The sequence below is a fragment of the Saccopteryx leptura genome, chromosome 3 (genome assembly GCF_036850995.1).
Source record: "Saccopteryx leptura isolate mSacLep1 chromosome 3, mSacLep1_pri_phased_curated, whole genome shotgun sequence".
NCBI lineage: Eukaryota > Metazoa > Chordata > Mammalia > Chiroptera > Emballonuridae > Saccopteryx > Saccopteryx leptura.
Genome location: NC_089505.1, coordinates 75,127,595 through 75,147,892, shown reverse-complemented (window position 1 = coordinate 75,147,892; position 20,298 = coordinate 75,127,595). Strand labels below are relative to the sequence as shown.

Here is a 20,298-nt window from a genome sequence, read left to right as displayed (position 1 = left end):
AAATATTATGGATGGAGTGTTTTAAGCAACAAAAACTTACTTTTTTACAAGTTCTGGAGAATGGAAGTCCCAGAACAAGGAGACTTCAGAGTCTGGAAGGATTTCTCCCTGGGCTTGCAGATAGCCCCTTCTTCCTGTGAGAGAATTTGGCCTTCCCTTGGTGTGAGAACATGGAGAGACAGAGAATGAACTGGTTTCTCTTCTTATAGGGATAGTGAGCTTATCATATCTGGACCTCACCCTTCTAATCTCATTTAACCTACTTTCTTAGAGGTCCCACCTCCAAATGCAGCCACACTGTTGGTTAGGGCTTCAGCATGTGAATTGCAGGGACACAAGCATTCAGCTCACAGCATGCATAAAGCCCACCATATTTATTATTGGACATTCTTCAAATGTATAACACTCAGCCGCAACAAACACAAAATAGAGATATGTCATCAAGAACCCATATCAGTCATGAAATGAGACATCACTACAGATCCCACAGACGTTTCTCCTGTCAACATAAATACAATAGGTAAACTGAGGCAAGCTCCAATGACCAAAAAAAATTAGTCTATTTGGGAATGGCAGAGGAATTGCAACATGGGACATGCAAACTGTAGCAAGCTACAGGTGAATTTGCTGAGGATTTGGAGCAAGCTAGATTTATGGGCAAGAACTGCGAGGAGGGGGAGGGTAGCTAAAGTACAAGCAACAACTTCATTGTCTTGAGGATGGGGAGATGCTCTTGGTGGAGGTTCATTGGTGATGGGCTGTCTCCGTTTTCTGTAAATCAAGCATTTATTCTCTTTCAGTCTTTTAGTTTCCTTGAGAATCCATATGTGAAATTATCCATTTCCTATCCTCCAGTTCTATTTTAGAATGACCTCTTTCACAATATATATAAGTGCACCTTGTGAAAAAGTTGATCCAATTTAGACAAAGTGGACTAATATCCAAAATTTATTTTCCAAGGAGGCCTTGAGAATAAATAGAAAATATGAATCATCATTGAACTATCAAAAGTTATATCTGAAAATTAAAATCATCCCATAAAATTAACTCCAGGTCCATCAAAATATGCAGTGACTTCTTCCAAACAATTATGGAAAATTAGACTTTAATTTTATATTAAACATTTTTCTAGAGCAATCACACTTAGGCTAACATGAAAACCTGAAGAGGATATTTCAAGAGAGAAAAATCACACTTAGGGTTTCCACATACATTCAGGTGCAAAATAACTTTCTTTGCTCTTCTTTTCCAAATGAGAAAAGGAGAGATAGAGAGACAGACTCTCACATGCACCCCTACCGGGATTCACCCACCTACCCAGTCTGGGGTTGATGCTCCACTACTGAGCTATTTTTAGTGCCTGAGGCTGTGGTTCCACCAAGCCATCCTCAACACACCTGATGATTTGCTCAAACCAATTGAGCCATGGTTGTGCGAGGGAAAGAGAGAGAAGGAGAGAGGGAGAGAGAGAGAGAAGAATGAGTGCTAGGAGTGGAGAAGCAGATGGTCATTTCTCCTATGTGCTCTGGACTAGAATAAAACCCAGGACAACCAGTTACCAGGCCAACGCTGTATCACTGAGCCAAATGGCTAGGGCCCAAAATAACTTTTTAAAAAATGAATTCAGGCCCTGGCCAGTTGGCTCAGTGGTAGAACATCGGCCTGGCGTGCAGAAGTCCCGGGTTCAATTCCCGGCCAAGGCACACAGGAGAAGCGCCCATCTGCTTCTCCACCCCTCCCCCTCTCCTTCCTCACTGTCTCTCTCTTCCTCTCCCGCAGCCGAGGCTCCACTGGAGCAAAGATGGCCCGGGCACTGGGGATGGCTCCTTGGCCTCTGCCCCAGGCGCTAGAGTGGCTCTCGTCACAACAGAGTGACGCCCCGGAGGGACAGAGCATCGCCCCCTGGTGGGCAGAGCGTCGCCCCCTAGTGGGCGTGCCAGGTGGATCCCGGTGGGGCGCATGTGGGAGTCTGACTGTCTCTCCCCGTTTCTGGCTTCAGAAAAATACAGAAAAAATAAATAAATAAATAAATAAATATGAATTTATTGGGGTGATACTGGATAACATAATGATACAGGTTTGAGGTGCCCAATTTCACAACATGTCTTTGCACACTATACTGTACATTCAGCACCCCCAAATCAACCAAATCAAGTCTTCGCCCATCACCACTTACACCCCCCATAATCTGCACCAGCTGCCCCACACACCCTGGCCATCACTACACTGTTGTCTGTATCCATGAGTTAGGGGGAAAAAGGACAATATAACTTTTTTTTAAGTGAGAGGAGGGGAGATAGAGAGACAGACTCCCTCCTGCATCTGAAATGGGATTCACCCAACAACCCCATCTGTGACCAATGCTTGAGTACTGAGCTATATTTTTTACACCTGAGGCTGTCTCGCTACAACTGAGCTGTCCTTAGTGCCTGGGGCTGATGCTCAAACCAATCGAGCCACTGGCTGTGAGAGGAGAAGAGAGAGAGAAGGGGGAGAAGGAGGGGAAAGGAGCAGATAGTAGCTTCTCTTGTGGCTCCTAATGAGAGATTGAAAAAAATTTTCCACATTGATTTGAGGGGTGGGTGAAAGAAGTGGGAAAGGGGAGAGGGAGAGAGAGAGAGAGAGAGGCATCAACTAGTTGTTTCACTTAGTTTTTCCAGTTAGTTGTGTGCTCATAGATTGCTTCTCGTGTGTACCCTGACTTAGGGGTGGGACCTGTGACCTCTGGTGTGCCGGGTCGACACTTTGTCCATGGAACCAACTGGCCAGGGTAATTTTTCTGATGATAAATGGGGTCTCCAGGACCAGAGGAGCACCCAGCTGTTCTTAAAATGGAAGTGCTTGTGCTCGAGGGGAAACTGAATTCTATCTAGGCAAGAGATGTGCTCCTGATTACAAAACAAAGAGCAGCACAGTGACTCCTGCTGGCAAACTGAAGGAGACCAGAGTCATCTGGAGAAAGTCACTTGCGCTCAAGGAAACAGGGGGTAGATCATGCCAAATTCCAAAGCAACCTCTTTCTGGGGCCATTGGCATGCTGCACCCCTCCAGATTTAAATGTCTTGGAAAGTAAATGAATAAAAGTGGATGTGTTCTCTTGTAGAAAAAAAAAAAAAAAGAATGGAAGAGCCCTGGCCGGATATCTTAGTTGGTTAGAGCATCGTCCCCAAGCACAGAGGTTGCCGGTTCTATCCCTCTTCACGGCACATACAAAAACACATTGGTGTTCCTCTACCTCCCTCTCTCCTTTCCTCTCTCACTCTCTCAAACCAATGCAATAAACATTAACAAATAAAAAGAATAGAAGAAAACATCTGATTGTGACGTTACTGCTCAATTCACCCTGGTAGTGGGTGACACATAAATATTTAAATAAAGTGCTTCACAGAAGCCACTGAAGTCCTCGAGAAATCACAGCTCTAGCCTGAATCAGTGCCCTTAAGATGCAGGACAAAGCCATGGGACCAGGAGGAGAGCCCTGCCTGAGGAACATGGGCACTGAGAAGGCAGCACTGAGCCGTAACCTTGCCCCCCACCCCACAGAAGGAGGGGGTGGACGCAGTTGCGAGAGAAAGGAGAAGACCGTGGAGGGTGTAATAGAAACCCACACGCTGGGGCCATGGAAGGGACATGTTTCCTTCCCTATTTCCTCGTGTTTCCCCTTTGTTCTCATTGTCAGAGACACTGGACCTGAACTGCTCAGGGAGACTGTGGGCCTGTCCCTACTGATCTGAGCTCTGCAGTCACAGGGACCTGAGTCTTCCTGAAGCATCTCCAGGGCTGGTGAACACCGTCCATGGTGAGGACCCCACAGGGAGGAGCTGATGGACAAGCTGAGGATGACGGTGGCCCCATGGGGGAGGCTCTGACAGGGAAGGACGTGCCCTGGGTCACCTCACCTGGAAGGGGCGTCTCAGGAGACCATGGATCTATTTCCTGCATCTTCATGGAAATGAGAGCTAGGCCCTGGGGGGAATGTTTTCCTTTCTGGAGGGTGCTGATGTGACAGCCCTGTGACAGGGAGGGACAGCCTCCCAGTGACTGTAATTTGTGTGTCTTTCTGTCCTAGTGGCACCCTGGTTTCCTCCATCTGCAGAGCGGGGTCCAGAGAGAGGAGACTCCATGACCCCCACACTCACAGCCCTGCTCTGCCTGGGTGAGAATGGGGAGGGGAAGGGGAAACCCTGGTCAGGGAGGGACCCTATGAGTCAGGAGGCTCACTGGGGGGAGGGGGTTCTGCTCAGGCTCAGGAGCAAATCTCTCACAGGAACTTTCTTCCAGGACTGAGTTTGAGCCCGAGGTCCCGAGTGCAGGCAGGTGAGTCTGTTCACAGGAGTCCCCGGTCCCATTTGTCATAGGGGACAGGGGCCACCCCACGGGCAGCTGGGGATGGAGAACAGCAGACCTGTCTGACAGATGAGAGACCTCTGGGAGGGCCCTGGGACTGACAGCTGGGAGCGGGGGAGGGGGGAGGGAAATGTCTTACGACCTCTGACTCCTTCCAGGGACCCTCCCCAAGCCCACGCTCTAGGCTGAGCCTGGCTCTGTTGCCCCTGGGGGGACCCTGTGACCCTCTGGTGTCAGGGGACCCTGGGGGCTGAGGGGTACCATCTGCATAAAGAGGGAAGCACACAACCGTGGGACACACAGAAGCCACTGAAGTCCAAGAACAAGACCAAGTTCCCCATCAAGTACATGACAGAGCATGATGCAGGGAGATATTACTGTAGATACCTCAACTCCACTGGCTGGTCAGAGCGCAGTGACCCCCTGGAGCTGGTGGTACAAGGTAAGGAAACACTCAGGGTTCCCAGCCTCAGGCTCTGCCCTCAGGAAGGAGGTCTGCTCTCAGAGGGTCTCCCCTCTCACAGTCCAGCCCTGGGGGACGTGAGGGAGGGGTGAGTCCATCTAACATGCTGCCTCCTCCTCTCCTAGGATCCTACAGAAAACCCAGCCTCTCAGCCCTGCCCAGCCCTGTCGTGACCTCAGGAGGGAACGTGACCCTCCAGTGTGGCTCAGGGCAGGGATCTGACAGGTTTATTCTGACTAAGGAAGGAGAACATAGGCTCTCCTGGACCCTGGACTCACAGTCACACTTCTTTAGTGGGAGATATCGGGCCCTGTTCCCTGTGGGCCCCGTGACCCCCAGTCAGAGGTGGACATTCAGATGCTATGGCTGTTACAGGGACAGACCCTATGTGTGGTCATTGCCCAGTGACCTCCTGGAGCTCCTGGTCTCAGGTGAGTAAGTCTCATCAGTGTTCTATTTTTGGACTGAGGCATGAAACATATTTCTTACATCTTTGCTGTGAGGGGAGCCCCGTGTGAGAGAGTGGTGTGAGGGGAGCAGAGACACAGAGAGAGAGTGAGAGACAGTGAGACCTGGGCCAGGACAGGAGAAAACATTCTATGGGAGGAGCAGCCCCTATAACTCTCGTCTGGTTTCTCCAGGTGTGTCTCAGAAGCCCTCCCTCCTGACCCAGCAGGGCCCCATCGTGGTCTCTGGACAGAGCCTGACCCTCCAGTGTCACTCTGCTGTCGGCTATGACAGATTTATTCTGTTTAAAGAGAGGGGATGTGACCTCCCCCAGAGCCTTGTCCTGCAGCCCCAGGCTGGGCTCTCTCAGGCCAACTTCTCCCTGGACACTGTGAGCAGCTCCCACGGGGGCCGGTACAGATGCTACGGTGGACACAACCTCTCCTCCGAGTGGTCGGCCCCCAGTGACCCCGTTGACATCCTGGTGGCAGGTGAGGGGCCTGTGGGTTCAGTCAGGGACCCAGACTCTGCACAGGCCCTGCTGGGGGATGTCAGGTCGTGATGGGCAGAGTGAATGTGCAGGGTCCCAGGGAGGGGGACAGAGAGGGACAGGGGATGGGAGACTCAGAGAAACAGAGACAGACAGAGAGGAGGGTCCTCAGAGAGAGGCCTGCTGACTCTCAGGTCAGAACAAGGTGGCGGGCAGCCCTCACCCACCCTCCCTCTCTCTAGGACGGCTCCCTTACAGACCCTCCCTCTCGGTGCAGCCGGGCTCCACGGTGGCCTCAGGAGAGACCGTGACCCTGCTGTGTCAGTCACAGAGCCCGATGGACACTTTCCTTCTGTCCAAGGAGGGGACAGCCGATCCCCCCCTGCGTCTTAGATCAGAGCTCCGAGCTCAGCAGTACCAGGCAGAGTTCTCCATGCGTCCTGTAACCTCAGCCCATGGGGGGACCTACAGGTGCTACAGCTCACAGAACAGCAACCCCTACCTGCTGTCACACCCCAGTGAGCCTCTGGAGCTCCTGGTCTCAGGTGAGGGGACACTGACCCTGTCCTTCCTATACTCGATCACCTCAGGGCCATGCCCCTAGGAAAGTCGGGGACAGTAATAAATGAGGGGGTGCAGAAGGTTTCAGAGAGGAGGGTCCAGCCCATGTGAGGTTGGAAACACACAGGACCTCCAACCCTAAGCCCCCATTTTTTATCTCAGCAGAAATAACAAGGGGGCAGGTGGAGGGAGGTTCTGTGAAATGAGCAGGGACATGATCAAACCGAGCAGAGAAGACAGATCCCACACCTCACCTGCTGTCCTCATATCAGAACTTGGGTCCCTGGGGTCCTGGCCCCCACAGGACACTCTCCTGTAGAGGGAAGCATCCTGTGGGCACCACTCTGCACGGCCTCTGTGCTCCCCTGGGGGCCTCCAGGCACTCAGTGCTCCCTGGGAATAAGGAGGGGGTATGCACAGCTCACGAGGAACCGGGGCCTCGCCCAGATGGTGTGCATTCGTGTCTGTGGGCTGTGCACACGGTCTGTTACTGCTCTTGTCTGAGAATTTCTAGACAACTCTTCAATGTCTAAATTGACAATTTAATTTCCATTATATGGAGTTACGATTCAAATATAAATAACTCTATTTCTATTTTCATTGGGAGTACATTAAATTCATACATTTATTATTGTGAGTAACATCTTGTTGATAGTGTCTTCTTATCACACACATTTTCAAAGGAGGTTTAAACCTTTTTTTTTTTAATTTGTTTTACTGAGAGGGGGAGAGGCAGAGATAGACTCCAGCATGCACCCCAACCAAGATCTACCTGGTAAGCCCACTAGGAGGTGATGCTCTGCCCATCTGGGGCCCTGGCCATTGCAAATGCAATGGGAACTTTTTCTTAGCACCTGAGGCAGAGGCCATGGAGCCATCCTCAGCATCCAGGGCCAACTTGCTCTAATTGAACCATGGTTGCTGGAAGGGAGAAGAAGAAAGAATTAGAGAGAGAAAGAGAGAGAGAGAGAGAAGTGAGAGGAGGAGGGGTGAGAAGCAAATGGGTGCTTCTCCTGTGTGCCTTGACTAGGAATCAAACCTGAGATATCCACTCACTGGCCAACACTCTACTGGCCAACAAGCTAACTGGCCAGGGCCAGGTTTAAACTTTCTTGAAGTTAATAAATGTCAGAAATATTTTGATAGGTATTGTTATAATTCAGTAAATTTATAATCTTTAAAAATTGTACACCTGAAATTAGTATGGCTTTTTTAACAAATGTCACCCCTAGATATTCAATTTAAAATTTTTGAAAAAAGAATTACACATCTAATTTGTAATTTATGAACAAAATATTTGATTCCCTTATATTTTCTTAATAATAGTAAGTATACATGAGAAAGCTGTCGGTTTGGGCATATTTATTTCATGACTTGCTAGCTTCCTAAAATTCTCTCTCTTTGATTGTTTTTTCTTTTTTTTAATTTATTTAGAAAATTAAATTTCACCGATCACATTAATCAATGAGTATATAAGTTCCAGTAAATGATTGTATAGCATTTAAACTTTTGATTAAGTCAAATAATTTTCTGTCACCATATATTTATTCCTCTTTATTCACTTCCCCCTCTTCCTCCCCACAGCCCCCTTTCCCAGTAACCACTTCACTTTTATCTCTAGCCATGCGTCTCAGTTTTATATCCCACATATATGTGAAATCGTACAGTTCTTAGCTTTTCCTGATTTACTTATTTCACTCAGTATAATGTTCTCAAGGTTTATCTATGTTGTCGTAAATGGCAACATGTCATCATTTATTATGGCTGAGTAGTATTCCACTGTATATGTACCACTTCTTCTTTATCCAATCCTCTATCCAGGGACACTTCGGTTCTTTACATATCTTGTCCACTGTGAATAATGCTGTAATGAACATGGAGGAGGAGTACATGTGTCTTCGTGTTCCAATCTTTTTGAGATTTTTGGGGTAGATACCCTGTAGAGCGATTGCTGAGTCATATGGTAGTTCTATTCTTAATTTTTTCAGGAACCTTATACTTTCTTTTATAATGGCTGTACCAGTTTACATTCCCACCAACAGTGCATGAGGGTTCCCTTTTCTCCACAGCCTCTCAAACACTTGTTACTAACTTTCTTGCTGATAATAGTCAATCTAACAGGTGTGAAGTGGTATCTCATTGTAGTTTTGATTTGCATTTCTCAAATAGCTAGTGAAGATGATCATCTTTTCATATATCTGTTGGCCATTTGTATTTCTTCTTCGGAGAAAAGTCTGTTCAGGTCCTCTTCCCATTTTTTGATTGGATTGTTTGTTCATTTGTTGCTGAGCTTTGCGAGTTCTTTATATATTTTGGATATTAACCCCTTATAGAAACTGTTTGCAAATATCATCTCCAATTTAGTTAGCTGCCTGTTTGTTTTGTTGTTGGTTTCTTTAGCTGTGCAGAAGCTTTCTAGTTTGATGTAGTCCCATTCATTTATACTAACCTTTACTTCCCTTGCCTTTGGGGTCAAATTAATAAAATGTGCTCCACATTCAAAGTCCATAAGTTTAGTACCTATCTTCTCTTCTCTGTAATTTATTGTTTTAGATCTTATATTTAGGTCTTTGATTCATTTTGAATTAATTTTAGTGCAATGGAACAATCTGTAGTCAAGCTTCATTCTTTCGCATGTGGCTTTCCAATTTTCCCAGCACCATTTATTGAAGAGACTTTCTTTTCTCTATTGTGTGTTTTTGCTCCTTTGTCAAATACCATTTGTCCATATATATGTGGTTTTATTTCTGGGCTCTCTATTCTGTTCCATTGATCTGTATGTTGGTTTTTCTGCCAATACCATGCTGTTTTGATTATTGTGGCTCTATAGAATAATTTGAAGTCAGTTGGTGTGATTCCTCCAGCTTCATTCTTTTTCCTCAGGGTTGTTTTGATTATTCAGTGTATTTTATGGTTTCATACAAACCTGGTAATTATTTATTCTACTTCTTTAAAAATGACATTGGGATTTTGATGGGGATTCCATTAAATTTGTATATTGCTTTGGGTAATATGGCCATTTTAAATATGTTAAATCTTCCAATCCATGAACATAGACTACAATATTTTTCCATTTCTTTGTGCCTTTTTCATTTTTTTTCAATAATGCTTTGTAGTTTTTATTATTTAGGTCCCTCACATCCTTGGCTAGGTTTATTCCTGGGTATTTAATTTAATTTTATTTTTTTGCGTTTGTAAAAGGAATTGTATTTTTTAGTTTATTTTCTGAAGTTTCATCATTGATATATAGAAAAGAAATACAATTTTGTATATTGATTTTGTATTATCTGACTTTACTGTATTGGTTTATTGTTTCTAATAAGGTTTCAGTGGAGTTTTTGGGGTTTTCTATATACAGGATCATGTCATCTGCACAAAGTGATACCTTTACTTCTTTCCTGATATGAATACCTTTTATTTCTTTCTCATGCCTGATCACTCTGGCTAAAACTCCCAAAACTGTGTTGAATAAGAGTGGAGAGAGTAGGCAGCCTTGTCTCTTCCTGATTTTAGAAGAAAAGCCTTCAATTCATCACCATTTAATATGATATTGGCTGACGATTTATCATATATGGTCTTTATTATATTGAGATACTCTCCTTTATTCTGATTTTATTGAGTGTTTTAAACATAAATGAGTGTTGTAGGTTATCAAATTTCTTTTCTGCATCTATTGATAGGACCATATGATTTTGGTCTTTGTTTTGTTGACATAGTTTATTATGATGTTTAATTTGCATATGTTGAACTATCCTTGTGCTCCTGGAATGAATCCCACTTGATCACAATGTATTATTTTTTAAATGTGTTGTTGTATTCGATTTGCAAATATTTTGTTTAGGATTTTTGCATTTCTGTTCCTTAGAGATATTGGTCTGTAGTTTTCTTTTTGTGTGTTGTCCTTGGCAAGTTTTGATATAAAGGCTATGTTGACTTCATAATATGTGTTAGGGAGTATTGCTTCTTATTCGATATTTTGGATGACTTTGAGAAGGATGGGTACCATATCTTCTTTGAATGTTTGGTAGAATTCACTAGTGTAGCCATCTGGTCTTGGACTTCTGTTTTGGGGGAGGTCTTTGATAATAGTTTCTATTTCCTCCTGTTTATAGGTCTATTTAGGTTTTCCACTTCTTCATGATTCAGTCTAGGAAGATTGTATAATTCTAGGAATTTGTCCATTTCCTTGGGTTGTTGAATTTGATGGCATACAATCTTTCATAATATTCTCCTCTGATCCTTTCATTATGAATTTTGTTTATATGAGTCCTTTCTCTCTTTTCCTTATTGATTCTAGCCAATGGCTTGTTGGTGTAATTGACCTTTCCAACAACAATAAAACTTGTATTAATTTTTTCAATAGTTTTTTTTTGTTGTTGTTCTCTATTTCATTTACTTTTGATCTGATTTTTATTATTTATATTTTATACTGACTTTGGGTTGCCTTTGTTCTTATTTCTCTAGTTCTTTAAGATGTGATGTTAGGTTGTTTATTTGGAATCTCTATTGTTTCTTGATATACACCTATGATGATATAAACTCTACTTTTCTGCATTCCAGAAGTTTTGAGATGTTATGTTGTCATTCTCATTTGTCTATATATATCATTTGATCTCTGCTTTTATTTCTTCTTTGACCAAGTCATTTTTTAGAAGTACGTTGTTTAATTTTCATGTTTTTGTGGATTTCTTTACTTCCTTTTTAAAGTTGAATTCTAATTTCAAAGTCTTATGGTCAGAAAATATGTTTGGTGTAATTTTAATCTTTCTGAATATATAGATGTTAGTTCTGAGGCCCAATATGTGGTCTATCCTTGAGAATGTTTCATGAACCTTGGAAAAGAATGTATAATCTGATGTTCTGAGATGAAATATTCTGTAAATGTTTTTTATGTTTCATTAGTGTAACGTGTCACTTAAGGCTGATATTCTTTGTCGATTTTCTGTTTGAATAATCTACCTAAAGTTGTCAATGGTGTGTTGAGATACTTAAGTATGATTACGTTTTTGTTTTTATTTTTTATTTTTTTTATAAATAAATTTTTATTAATGTTAATGGAGTGACATCAATAAATCAGGGTACATATATTCAAAGAAAACATGTCCAGGTTATCTTGTCATTCAATTATGTTGCATACCCATCACCCAAAGTCAGATTGTCCTCCATCACCCTCTATCTAGTTTTTTTGTGCCCCTTCCCCTCCCCTTTCCCCTCTCCCTCATTCCTTCCCATGCCACCCTCTCCCCCACACCTCTGGTAACCACCACAATCTTGTCCATGTCTCTTAGTCTCGTTTTTATGTCCCACCAATGTATGGAATAATGTAGTTCTTGTTTTTTTCTGATTTACTTATTTCACTCTGTATAATGTTATCAAGATCCCACCATTTTGTTATAAATGATCCGATGTCATCATTTCTTATGGCTGAGTTGTATTCCATAGTGTATATGTGCCACATCTTCTTTATCCAGTCTTCTATTGAAGGGCTTTTTGGTTGTTTACAAGTCTTGGCCACTGTGAACAATGCTGCAATGAACATGGGGCTGCATGTGTCTTTACGTATCAATGTTTCTGAGTTTTGGGGGCATATACCAAGTAGAGGGATTGCTGGGTCATAAGGTAGTTTTATTTTCAGTTTTTTGAGGAAACACTATACTTTCTTTCGTTTCTTCTAATGGCTGTACTCTTTACATTCTCACCAACAATGAATGAGGGTTTCTTTTTCCCCATAGCCTCTCCAACATTTCCTATTAACCTGTCTTGATAATAGCTAATCTAACAGGTGTGAGGTGGTATCTCATTGTAGTTTTGATTTGCATTTCTCTAATAACTAATGAAGATGAGCATCTTTTCATATATCTGTTGGCCATTTGTATTTCTTCCTGGGAAAAGTCTCTGTTCATGTCCTCTTCCCATTTTTTATTGCATTGTTTGTTTGTTTGTTATTGAGTTTATGAGTTCTTTGTATATTTTGGATATTATCTGAGCTGTTGTTTGAGAATATCATTTCCCATTTGGTTGGCTGTCTGTTTACTTTGTTGTCAATTTCTCTTGCTGAGTAAAAACTTCTTAGTCTGATGTAGTCCCATTCATTTATCTTTGCCTTCACTTCTCTTGCCTTTGGAGTCAAATTCATAAAATGCTCTTTAAAACCCAGGTCCATGAGTTTAGTACCTATGTCTTCTTCTATGTACTTTATTGTTTCAGGTCTTATATTTAGGTCTTTGATCCATTTTGAATTAATTTTAGTACAAGGGGACAAACTGTGGTCAAGTTACATTCTTTTGTATGTGGCTTTCCAGTTTTCCCAGCACCATTTGTTGAAGAGGCTTTCTTTTCTTCGTTGTGTGTTGTTGCCCCCTTTATCAAAAATTATTTGACCATATATATGTGGTTTTATTTCTGGACTTTCTATTCTGTTCCATTGCTCTGAGTGTCTATTTTTCTGCCAATACCATGCTGTTTTGATTGTCTTGGCCCTATAATATAGTTTGAAGTCAGGTATTGTAAGGCCCCCAGATTCATTCTTTTTCCTTAGGATTGCTTTGGCTATTCAGGGTTTTTTATAGTTCCATATAAATCTGATGATTTTTTGTTCCATTTCTTTAAAAAGTGTCATAGGAATTTTGATGGGAATTGCATTAAATTTATAAATTGCTTTGGGTATTATGGCCATTTTGATTATATTTATTCTTCCTATCCAAGAACAAGGAATATTTTTTCATCTCATTGTATCTTTTTCAATTTCCCTTAACAATGCTTTCTAATTTTTGTTATATAGGTCCTTTACATTCTTTGTTATGTATATTCCTAGGTATTTTGTTGTTGTTGTTGCAATCATGAAGGGGATTATTTTTTTAGTTTGTTTTCTAATATTTTATTGTTGGCATATAGAAAGGCTATGGACTTTTGTATGTTAATTTTGTATCCTGCGACCTTACTGTATTGGTTTATTGTTTCTAGTAATCTTTTTGTGGAGTCTTTGGGGTTTTCGATGTATAGGATCATATCATCTGCAAAAAGTGATACCTTTACTTCTACTTTTTCGATATGGATGCCTTTTATTTCTTTCTCTTGTCTGATTGGCCAGAACTTCTAGCACCACATTAAATAAGAGTGGGGAGAGTGGACAACCCTGTCTTGTTCCTGATTTAAGGTAGAAAGTCCTCAGTTTTATGCCATTTAATATGATGTTGGCTGATGGTTTATCATATATGGCCTTTATCATGTTGAGATATTTTCCTTCTACACCCATTTTGTTGAGTGTCTTAAACATAAAGTTCTGTTGTATTTTATCGAATGCCTTTTTTGTATCTATTGCTGAGATCATGTGGTTTTTGTTCTTTGTTTTCTTGATATGGTGTATTATGTTAACCATTTTATGTATGTTGAACCATTCTTGAGATTCTGGGATGAATCCCACTTGATCATGATGTATTTTTTTTAATATGTTGTTGTATTCAATTTGCCAGTATTTTGTTTAGTATTTTAGCATCTGTATTCATTAGAGATATTGGTCTGTAGTTTTATATTTTTGTGCTGTCCTTTCCAGGTTTCGGTATGAGGGTTATGTTGGCTTCATAAAATGTGTTTGGAAGTATTGGCTTCTTCTTCAATTTTTTGGAAGACTTTGAGTAGAATAGGAACCAAGTCTTCTTTGAATGTTTGATATAATTCACTAGTATAACTGTCTGGGCCTGGACTTTTATTTTTGGGTAGGTTTTTAATAGTTTTTTCTATTTCCTCCTTGCTAATTGGTCTGTTTAGACTTTCTGCTTCTTCATGACTCAGTCTAGGAAGGTTGTATTGTTTTAGGAATTTATCCATTTCTTCGAGATTGTTGAATTTGGTGGCATATAGTTTTTCATAGTATTCTACAATAATTCTTTGTATATCTATGATACCTGTGGTGATTTCTCCTCTTTCATTTTGGATTTTGTTTATATGAGTCCTTTCTCTTTTTCTCTTAGTGAGTCTTGCCAAGGGTTTGTCAATTTTGTTGATCTTTACAAAGAACCAGCTCCTTGTTTTAATAATTTTTTCTATAGTTTTTCTGTTTTCTATTTCAGTTATTTCTGCTCTGAATTTTATTATTTTCTTTCTTCTGCTGGTTTTGGGTTGTCTTTTTTCTTCTTTTTTTAGTTCCTTAAGGTGTGAAGTTAAGTGGTTCACTTGGACTGTCTCTTGTTTGTTCATATAGGCCTGAAGTGATATTAACTTTCCTCTTATTACTGCTTTTACTGCATCCCAGAGATTCTGATATGTTGTATTGTCATTTTCATTTGTCTGTATATATCTTTTGATCTCTGCGCTTATTTCTTCTTTGACCCATTCATTTTTTAAAAGTATGTTGTTTAGTTTCCATATTTTTGTGGGTTTTTTCTCCTATTTTTTACAGTTGAATTCTAGTTACAAGGCTTTATGATGAGAAAATATGATTGGCACAATTTCAATTTTTCTGAATTTGCTGATGTTATTTTTGTGGCCCAACATATGGTCAATTCTTGAGAATGTTCCATGTACATTAGAGAAAAATGTATACTCTGTCGCTTTGGAATGAAGTGTCCTGTAGATGTCTATCATATCCAGGTGCTCTAGTGTTTTGTTTAAGGCCAATATATCTTTATTGATTTTCTGTTTGGATGAACAATCTAGAGCCATCAGCGGTGTATTGAGGTCTCCAAGTATGATTGTATTTTTGTCAGTTTTTGTTTTTAGGTCAATAAGTAGCTGTTTTATATATTTTGGTGCTCCTTGGTTTGGTGCATATATATTAAGGATTGTTATGTCTTCTTGATTCAGTGTCCCCTTAACCATTATGAAATGGCCATTTTTGTCTCTGAGTACTTTTGCTGTTTTGTGGTCAGCATTATTAGATGTGAGTATTGCTACACCTGCTCTTTTTTGGATGTTATTTGCTTGGAGTATTTTTTTTCCAGCCTTTTATTTTGAATTTGTTTTTATCCTTGTTGCTTAAATGTGTTTCTTGTAAGCAGCATACAGTTGGATTTTCTTTTTTAATCCATTCTGCTACTCTGTGTCTTTTTATTGGTCAATTTTATCCATTTATATTTAGTGTAATTATCAGAACTTGTGGGTTCCCTATTGTCATTTTATGAATTGCTTTCAGTTAGTTTTGTATCTTGTTTGATTCTTCTCTTTTGTTTTTCTATCATTTGGGTTTTTTTTGTTTGTTTGTTTGTTTGTATTCCATACTTCTTTCTTCTGTTGCTACCCTTTTTAAGTCATGTGCTTCTGTGGTAGTTTTTTCAAGGGTGGTTACCATTAAGTAATAAAAGGGGTACCTACCATATTCATTGTAGTACCCTATCTTATGAGTGTTTCTGTACTTCATCATCCTTTGCTACTGTTAATCTCCGTCCTCTCCCCTTTTTTTTTGCTTTTGTTGTCACAATTTTAAATTTGGTTTTATTGTGTCCTTGGTGGAGCTTTTACTTGTGGTTTTGTTTTGTTTTGTTCTTTGAATCTGATTGAAAAACCCCCTTTAGTATTTCGTGGAGTGGGTGTTTTCTGTTGATAAATTCCCTCATCTTTTCTGTATTTGTGAATGTTTTCATTTCTCCTTCATATTTGAAGGATAGCTTTGATGGATATAGTATTCTTGGCTGAAACTTCCTCTCTTTATGGGCTTTAAATATTGGGGTCCACTCTCTTCTAGCTTGTAGAGTTTCTGCTGAGAAATCTGATGATAATCTAATAGGCCTTCCTTTATATGTTGTATTCTTCTTTTTCCTGGCTGCCTTGAGAATTTTTTCTTTTTCGTTGTTTTGTGCCAATTTCATTATGATGAGCCTTGGAGTAGGTTTGTTGGGGTTAATAAAACTCGGTGTTCTGTTTGCTTCTTGAATTTGAGGCTTTAGTTCTTTCCACAGGCTTGGGAAGTTCTCGTCTATTATTTGTTTGAATATATTCTCCATTCCATTTTCTCTCTTTTCTCCCTCTGATATACCTATTATTCTTATGTTATCCTTTTTGATGAAGTCAGACAATTCCTGTAGGGCTTTCTCATTTTTTTTTAATTTTTTCAGTCTCTCTCTTCTTCTTTCTGTTGTGCCTGAAGTTGCTTGTCTTCTATGTCACTAATCCTACCTTCTATCTGGCCTGTTCTATTAATTAAGCTTGTTACCTCGTTTTTCAGTTCATAAATTGAGTTTTCATATCTGTTTGATTTGTTTTTATAGTTTCAATTTTCTTGCTAATATATTCTTTGTGTTCGTTGAGTTTTCTGAGCTCCCTAAATTGCCTTTCTGTGTTTTCTTGTATATCTGTGAGTATTTTTAGTATTTCTATTTTAAATTCACTGTCATTTAGTTCCAAGGTTTACAATATATTAAATTTTTTCTCTATTGATTTTTGCACATCTATCTGTGCTACTTCTCTATCTTTTGTATCCAAGATATTCGATTTCCTTTTTCTTAATGGCATCTGAGTGTAGTCTTGTTGATAACACTAATGAGAATTAATAAGAATAAAAAGTAAAAAAATAAAAAGTAAAAATAAATGGAAAAATATTTGGAAAAAACCCAATAATAATTTATTATTTTCCCCCTTTTTTTCTTCTCTTCCCCTCCTCTCCTCTCCTCCTTAGAAAAATATCGTGGTGAACTGTGTATTATATTATGCTAGCTCGATCCTACCCTTGTTTTCAGTGTTTGGAACTCCCATACACTCCAAGGATAGATTTTTCTGACTCTGATTGATGAACTTGTTGAAATTTTGGGGAGATTTGTCGGTCACGCTCCTCACGGCACCATTTCTCTGACATCAGTTTCTGTTTTTAGATCAGTTAGTAGATGTCTTATGTAGTTTGGAACTCCCTGGTTTGTTGCATATACATTAGAAAGTGTTATATCTTCTTTTTTTCCGAAGCTGGAAACGGGGAGGCAGTCAGACAGACTCCCGCATGCACCTGACCAGGATCCACTTGGCATGCCCACCAGGGGGCGATGTTCTGCCCCTCTGGGGCGTCGCTCTGTTGCATCCAGAGCCATTCTAGTGCCTGAGGCAGAGGCCACAGAGCCATCCCCAGCACCCGGGCTATCTTTGCTCCAATGGAGCCTTATGGCTGAGGGAGGGGAAGAGAGAGACAGAGAGGAAGGAGAGGGGGAGGGGTGAAGAAGCAGATGGGTGCTTCTCCTGTATTCCCTGGCCGGGAATTGAACCTGGGACTCCTGCACACCAGGCTGACACTCTACCGCTGAGCCAACTGGCCAGGGCTATATCTTCTTGATATACTGTCTTTCTTATCATTATAAAATGTTTATCTTTGTCTCTGGTTTCCTTTTGTTGTCTTGGAGTCATCCTTGTCAGGTATGAGTATGGCTGCACCTGCTTTTCTTTTGTTATTATTTACTTGGAGAATTGTTTTCCAACTTTTCACTTTGAGTCTACTTTTGTCCTCACAGCTTAGACGTGTCTCTTAAAGGCAGCAAACAGTTGAGTATTGCTTTTTGATTCAGTCTGCTACTCTGTGCCTTTTTATTGGTGAGTTCAGTCCATTTACATTTAGGGTAATTATTGACCCTAGAGGATTTCCTATAGCCATTGTATGTTTTGTTTTATGGTATCTTTACGTCTTCTTTGGTTCTTTTCTTTTATGTTTCTGTCAGTTCTTTTTATGTTATTCCATACTTTCTCCCTTGTTTCTTCCTTTTTTTAAGGTATGTGTTTTAGTATTGTGGGAATTTTCTTGTGGTTGGTTACTTTTAGGTTATTAAGAGAACAATATTTGTATGTACAAGATTCCTTTGTCTTATTAGTGCTTCTGCACTCTATCTTCCTTTGGTACTGCAAATCTTTATCCTCTCTCCTTTTATATTACTGCTGTCACAGATTTCCCTGTTTTTATTGTGACATTGATGTAGCTTTTACTTGTAATTTTGTTTTGCGTTGTTCTTTGTATCAGGAAGAACAACCCCTCGAGTATTTCCTGCAATGGGGGATTTCTGGTGATAAATTCTCTCAGCTTCTGTATGTCTGTAAAAGTTTTTATTTTGCCTTCATATCTGAAGGATAATTTTGATGGGTATAGTGCTCTTGGCTGGTAACTCCTCTCTTTTTGTTAAATAAATATTTGGGTCCACTCTTCTGACATGTAGAGTTTCTGCTGAGAAGTCTGAGGAATACCCAATATGCCTTTGTTTATATATTATGTTCTTCTTTTTCCTGGGTGTTCTGAGGATTCTTTCTTTGTCATTGATTTTTGAAATTTTTACTACAATATGCTTTGGGGAAAGTCTGTTTGGGTTATTAACTCAGCATTCTGTTTGCTTCTTGAATTTGAGAATCTAACTTTTTTCATAGATTTAGAAAATTGTTATCAATTATATTTAGAATAAGCTCTCCATTCCCTCTTTCCTTTCTCCTTCTGATATACCCATTATTCTTATTTCTTATATCGCTTTCTCTGTTGAAGTCAGGCAATTCTTGTAGAGCTCTATTGTTTTTAAAAATTGTGAGTCTCTTTCTTCTTCTGTCTGTATCATCTCTAGTTACCTGTATTCAGTGTCACTGATTCTTTTCTTTATTTAACTTGTTTTAATAGCTAAACTTGCTAGCTCACTTTTTAATTCATGTATTGAGTTCTTCATCTCTGTTTTTAAAGTTTCAATCTCCTTTGTGAAGTATTCATTTTGTTTATTAATTTGTTTTTTTGAGTTAAATTTATTGTCTGTCAGTGTTTTCTTGTATCTCATTGATTATATTCAGAACTTTAATTTTGAATTTTCTATTGTTTAATTCCAAGGTTTCCATGTGATAGAGATTGCTTTCTGGAGATTTTTCTTTTTCTTTCTGAACTACGTCACTTTTTGTGTAACCATAGTATTTGTTTTATTTTACCTTAATTACATTTGAGAATGATTTTGTTTAAGAAATCTAACAAAGAACAACTAAAAAATAAAAACAAATAAAATGAAAACTAGGAAAAATTTAAGAATAATGTAAAGTAAAAGGGAAAATCCACAAAAAAGAAAGAGAAAAGACCAAAAGAAAAAATCAAAAGCAAACAAAACACTTACAGAAAATACTAATAAAAAATAAAAATTAAAGAAAATGAAGTTCAAAAGATAAAAGATTTCAGTTTTGGAGGTTTTCTGGGGGGTTTTAACCAGTAGGTGGCACTGTGTTACAAGTTTTAGCTCTAAATATTTTTTTACATGTTTATTTTTTTTTTAATTATTGTAATGGGGTGACATTGATCAATCACAGTACATAAATTCAGGGAAAACATCTCCAGATTGTTTTGACATTTGATTATGTTGTATACACATCACTCAAAGTCAAATTGTCTTCTGTCACCTTCTATCTGATTTCCTTTGTGTCTCCCTCCCCCATTTTCTCCCTCTCTTTCTTCCCCCTCCTCCTCCCTGGAAACCACCACACTCTTGTCCATATCCCTGAGTCTCATTTTTATGTCCCACCTATGTATGAAATCATATATCAGTATAGTTCTTAGTTTTTTCTGATTTACTTATTTCACTCAGTATAATGTTATCAAGGTCCATCCATGTTGTTGTAAATGATCCGATGTCATTATTTCTTATGGATGAGTAGTATTCCATAATATATACATACCACATCTTCTTTATCCAGTCATCTATTGAAGGACTTTTTGATTGTTTCCATGTCTTGACCACTGTGAACAATGCTGTGATGAACATGGAGCTGCATGTGTCTTTACGTACCAATGTTTTTGAGTTTTGGGGGTATATACCCAGTAGAGGGATTGCTTGGTCATATAGTAGTTCTATTTTTAATTTTTTGAGGAACCACCATACTTTCTTCCATTTCTTCTAATGGTTTTACTACTTTACATCCACACCAACAGTGAATGAGGGTTCCTTTTTCTCCACAGCCTGTCTAACACTTGTTATTACCTGTCTTGTTGAAAATAGCTAATCTAACAGGTGTAAGGTGTTATCTCATTGTAGTTTTGATCTGCATTTCTCTAATAACTAATGAAGATGAG

The 20,298-nt window shown here is 39.8% G+C and overlaps 1 protein-coding gene across 1 annotated transcript in view; it reads left to right on the top strand.

Moving 5' to 3' along the window:
- LOC136399356 (leukocyte immunoglobulin-like receptor subfamily A member 6) overlaps positions 1–20,298 on the top strand; it is a 43,265-nt gene that overhangs the window by 10,052 nt on the left and 12,915 nt on the right. The window contains 7 exon segments of the mRNA XM_066374440.1: positions 4,070–4,156; positions 4,282–4,317; positions 4,506–4,550; positions 4,553–4,789; positions 4,936–5,241; positions 5,452–5,748; positions 5,990–6,292. Coding sequence (XP_066230537.1) covers positions 4,123–4,156; positions 4,282–4,317; positions 4,506–4,550; positions 4,553–4,789; positions 4,936–5,241; positions 5,452–5,748; positions 5,990–6,292 — 1,258 coding nt within the window. The 5' untranslated portion in view covers positions 4,070–4,122.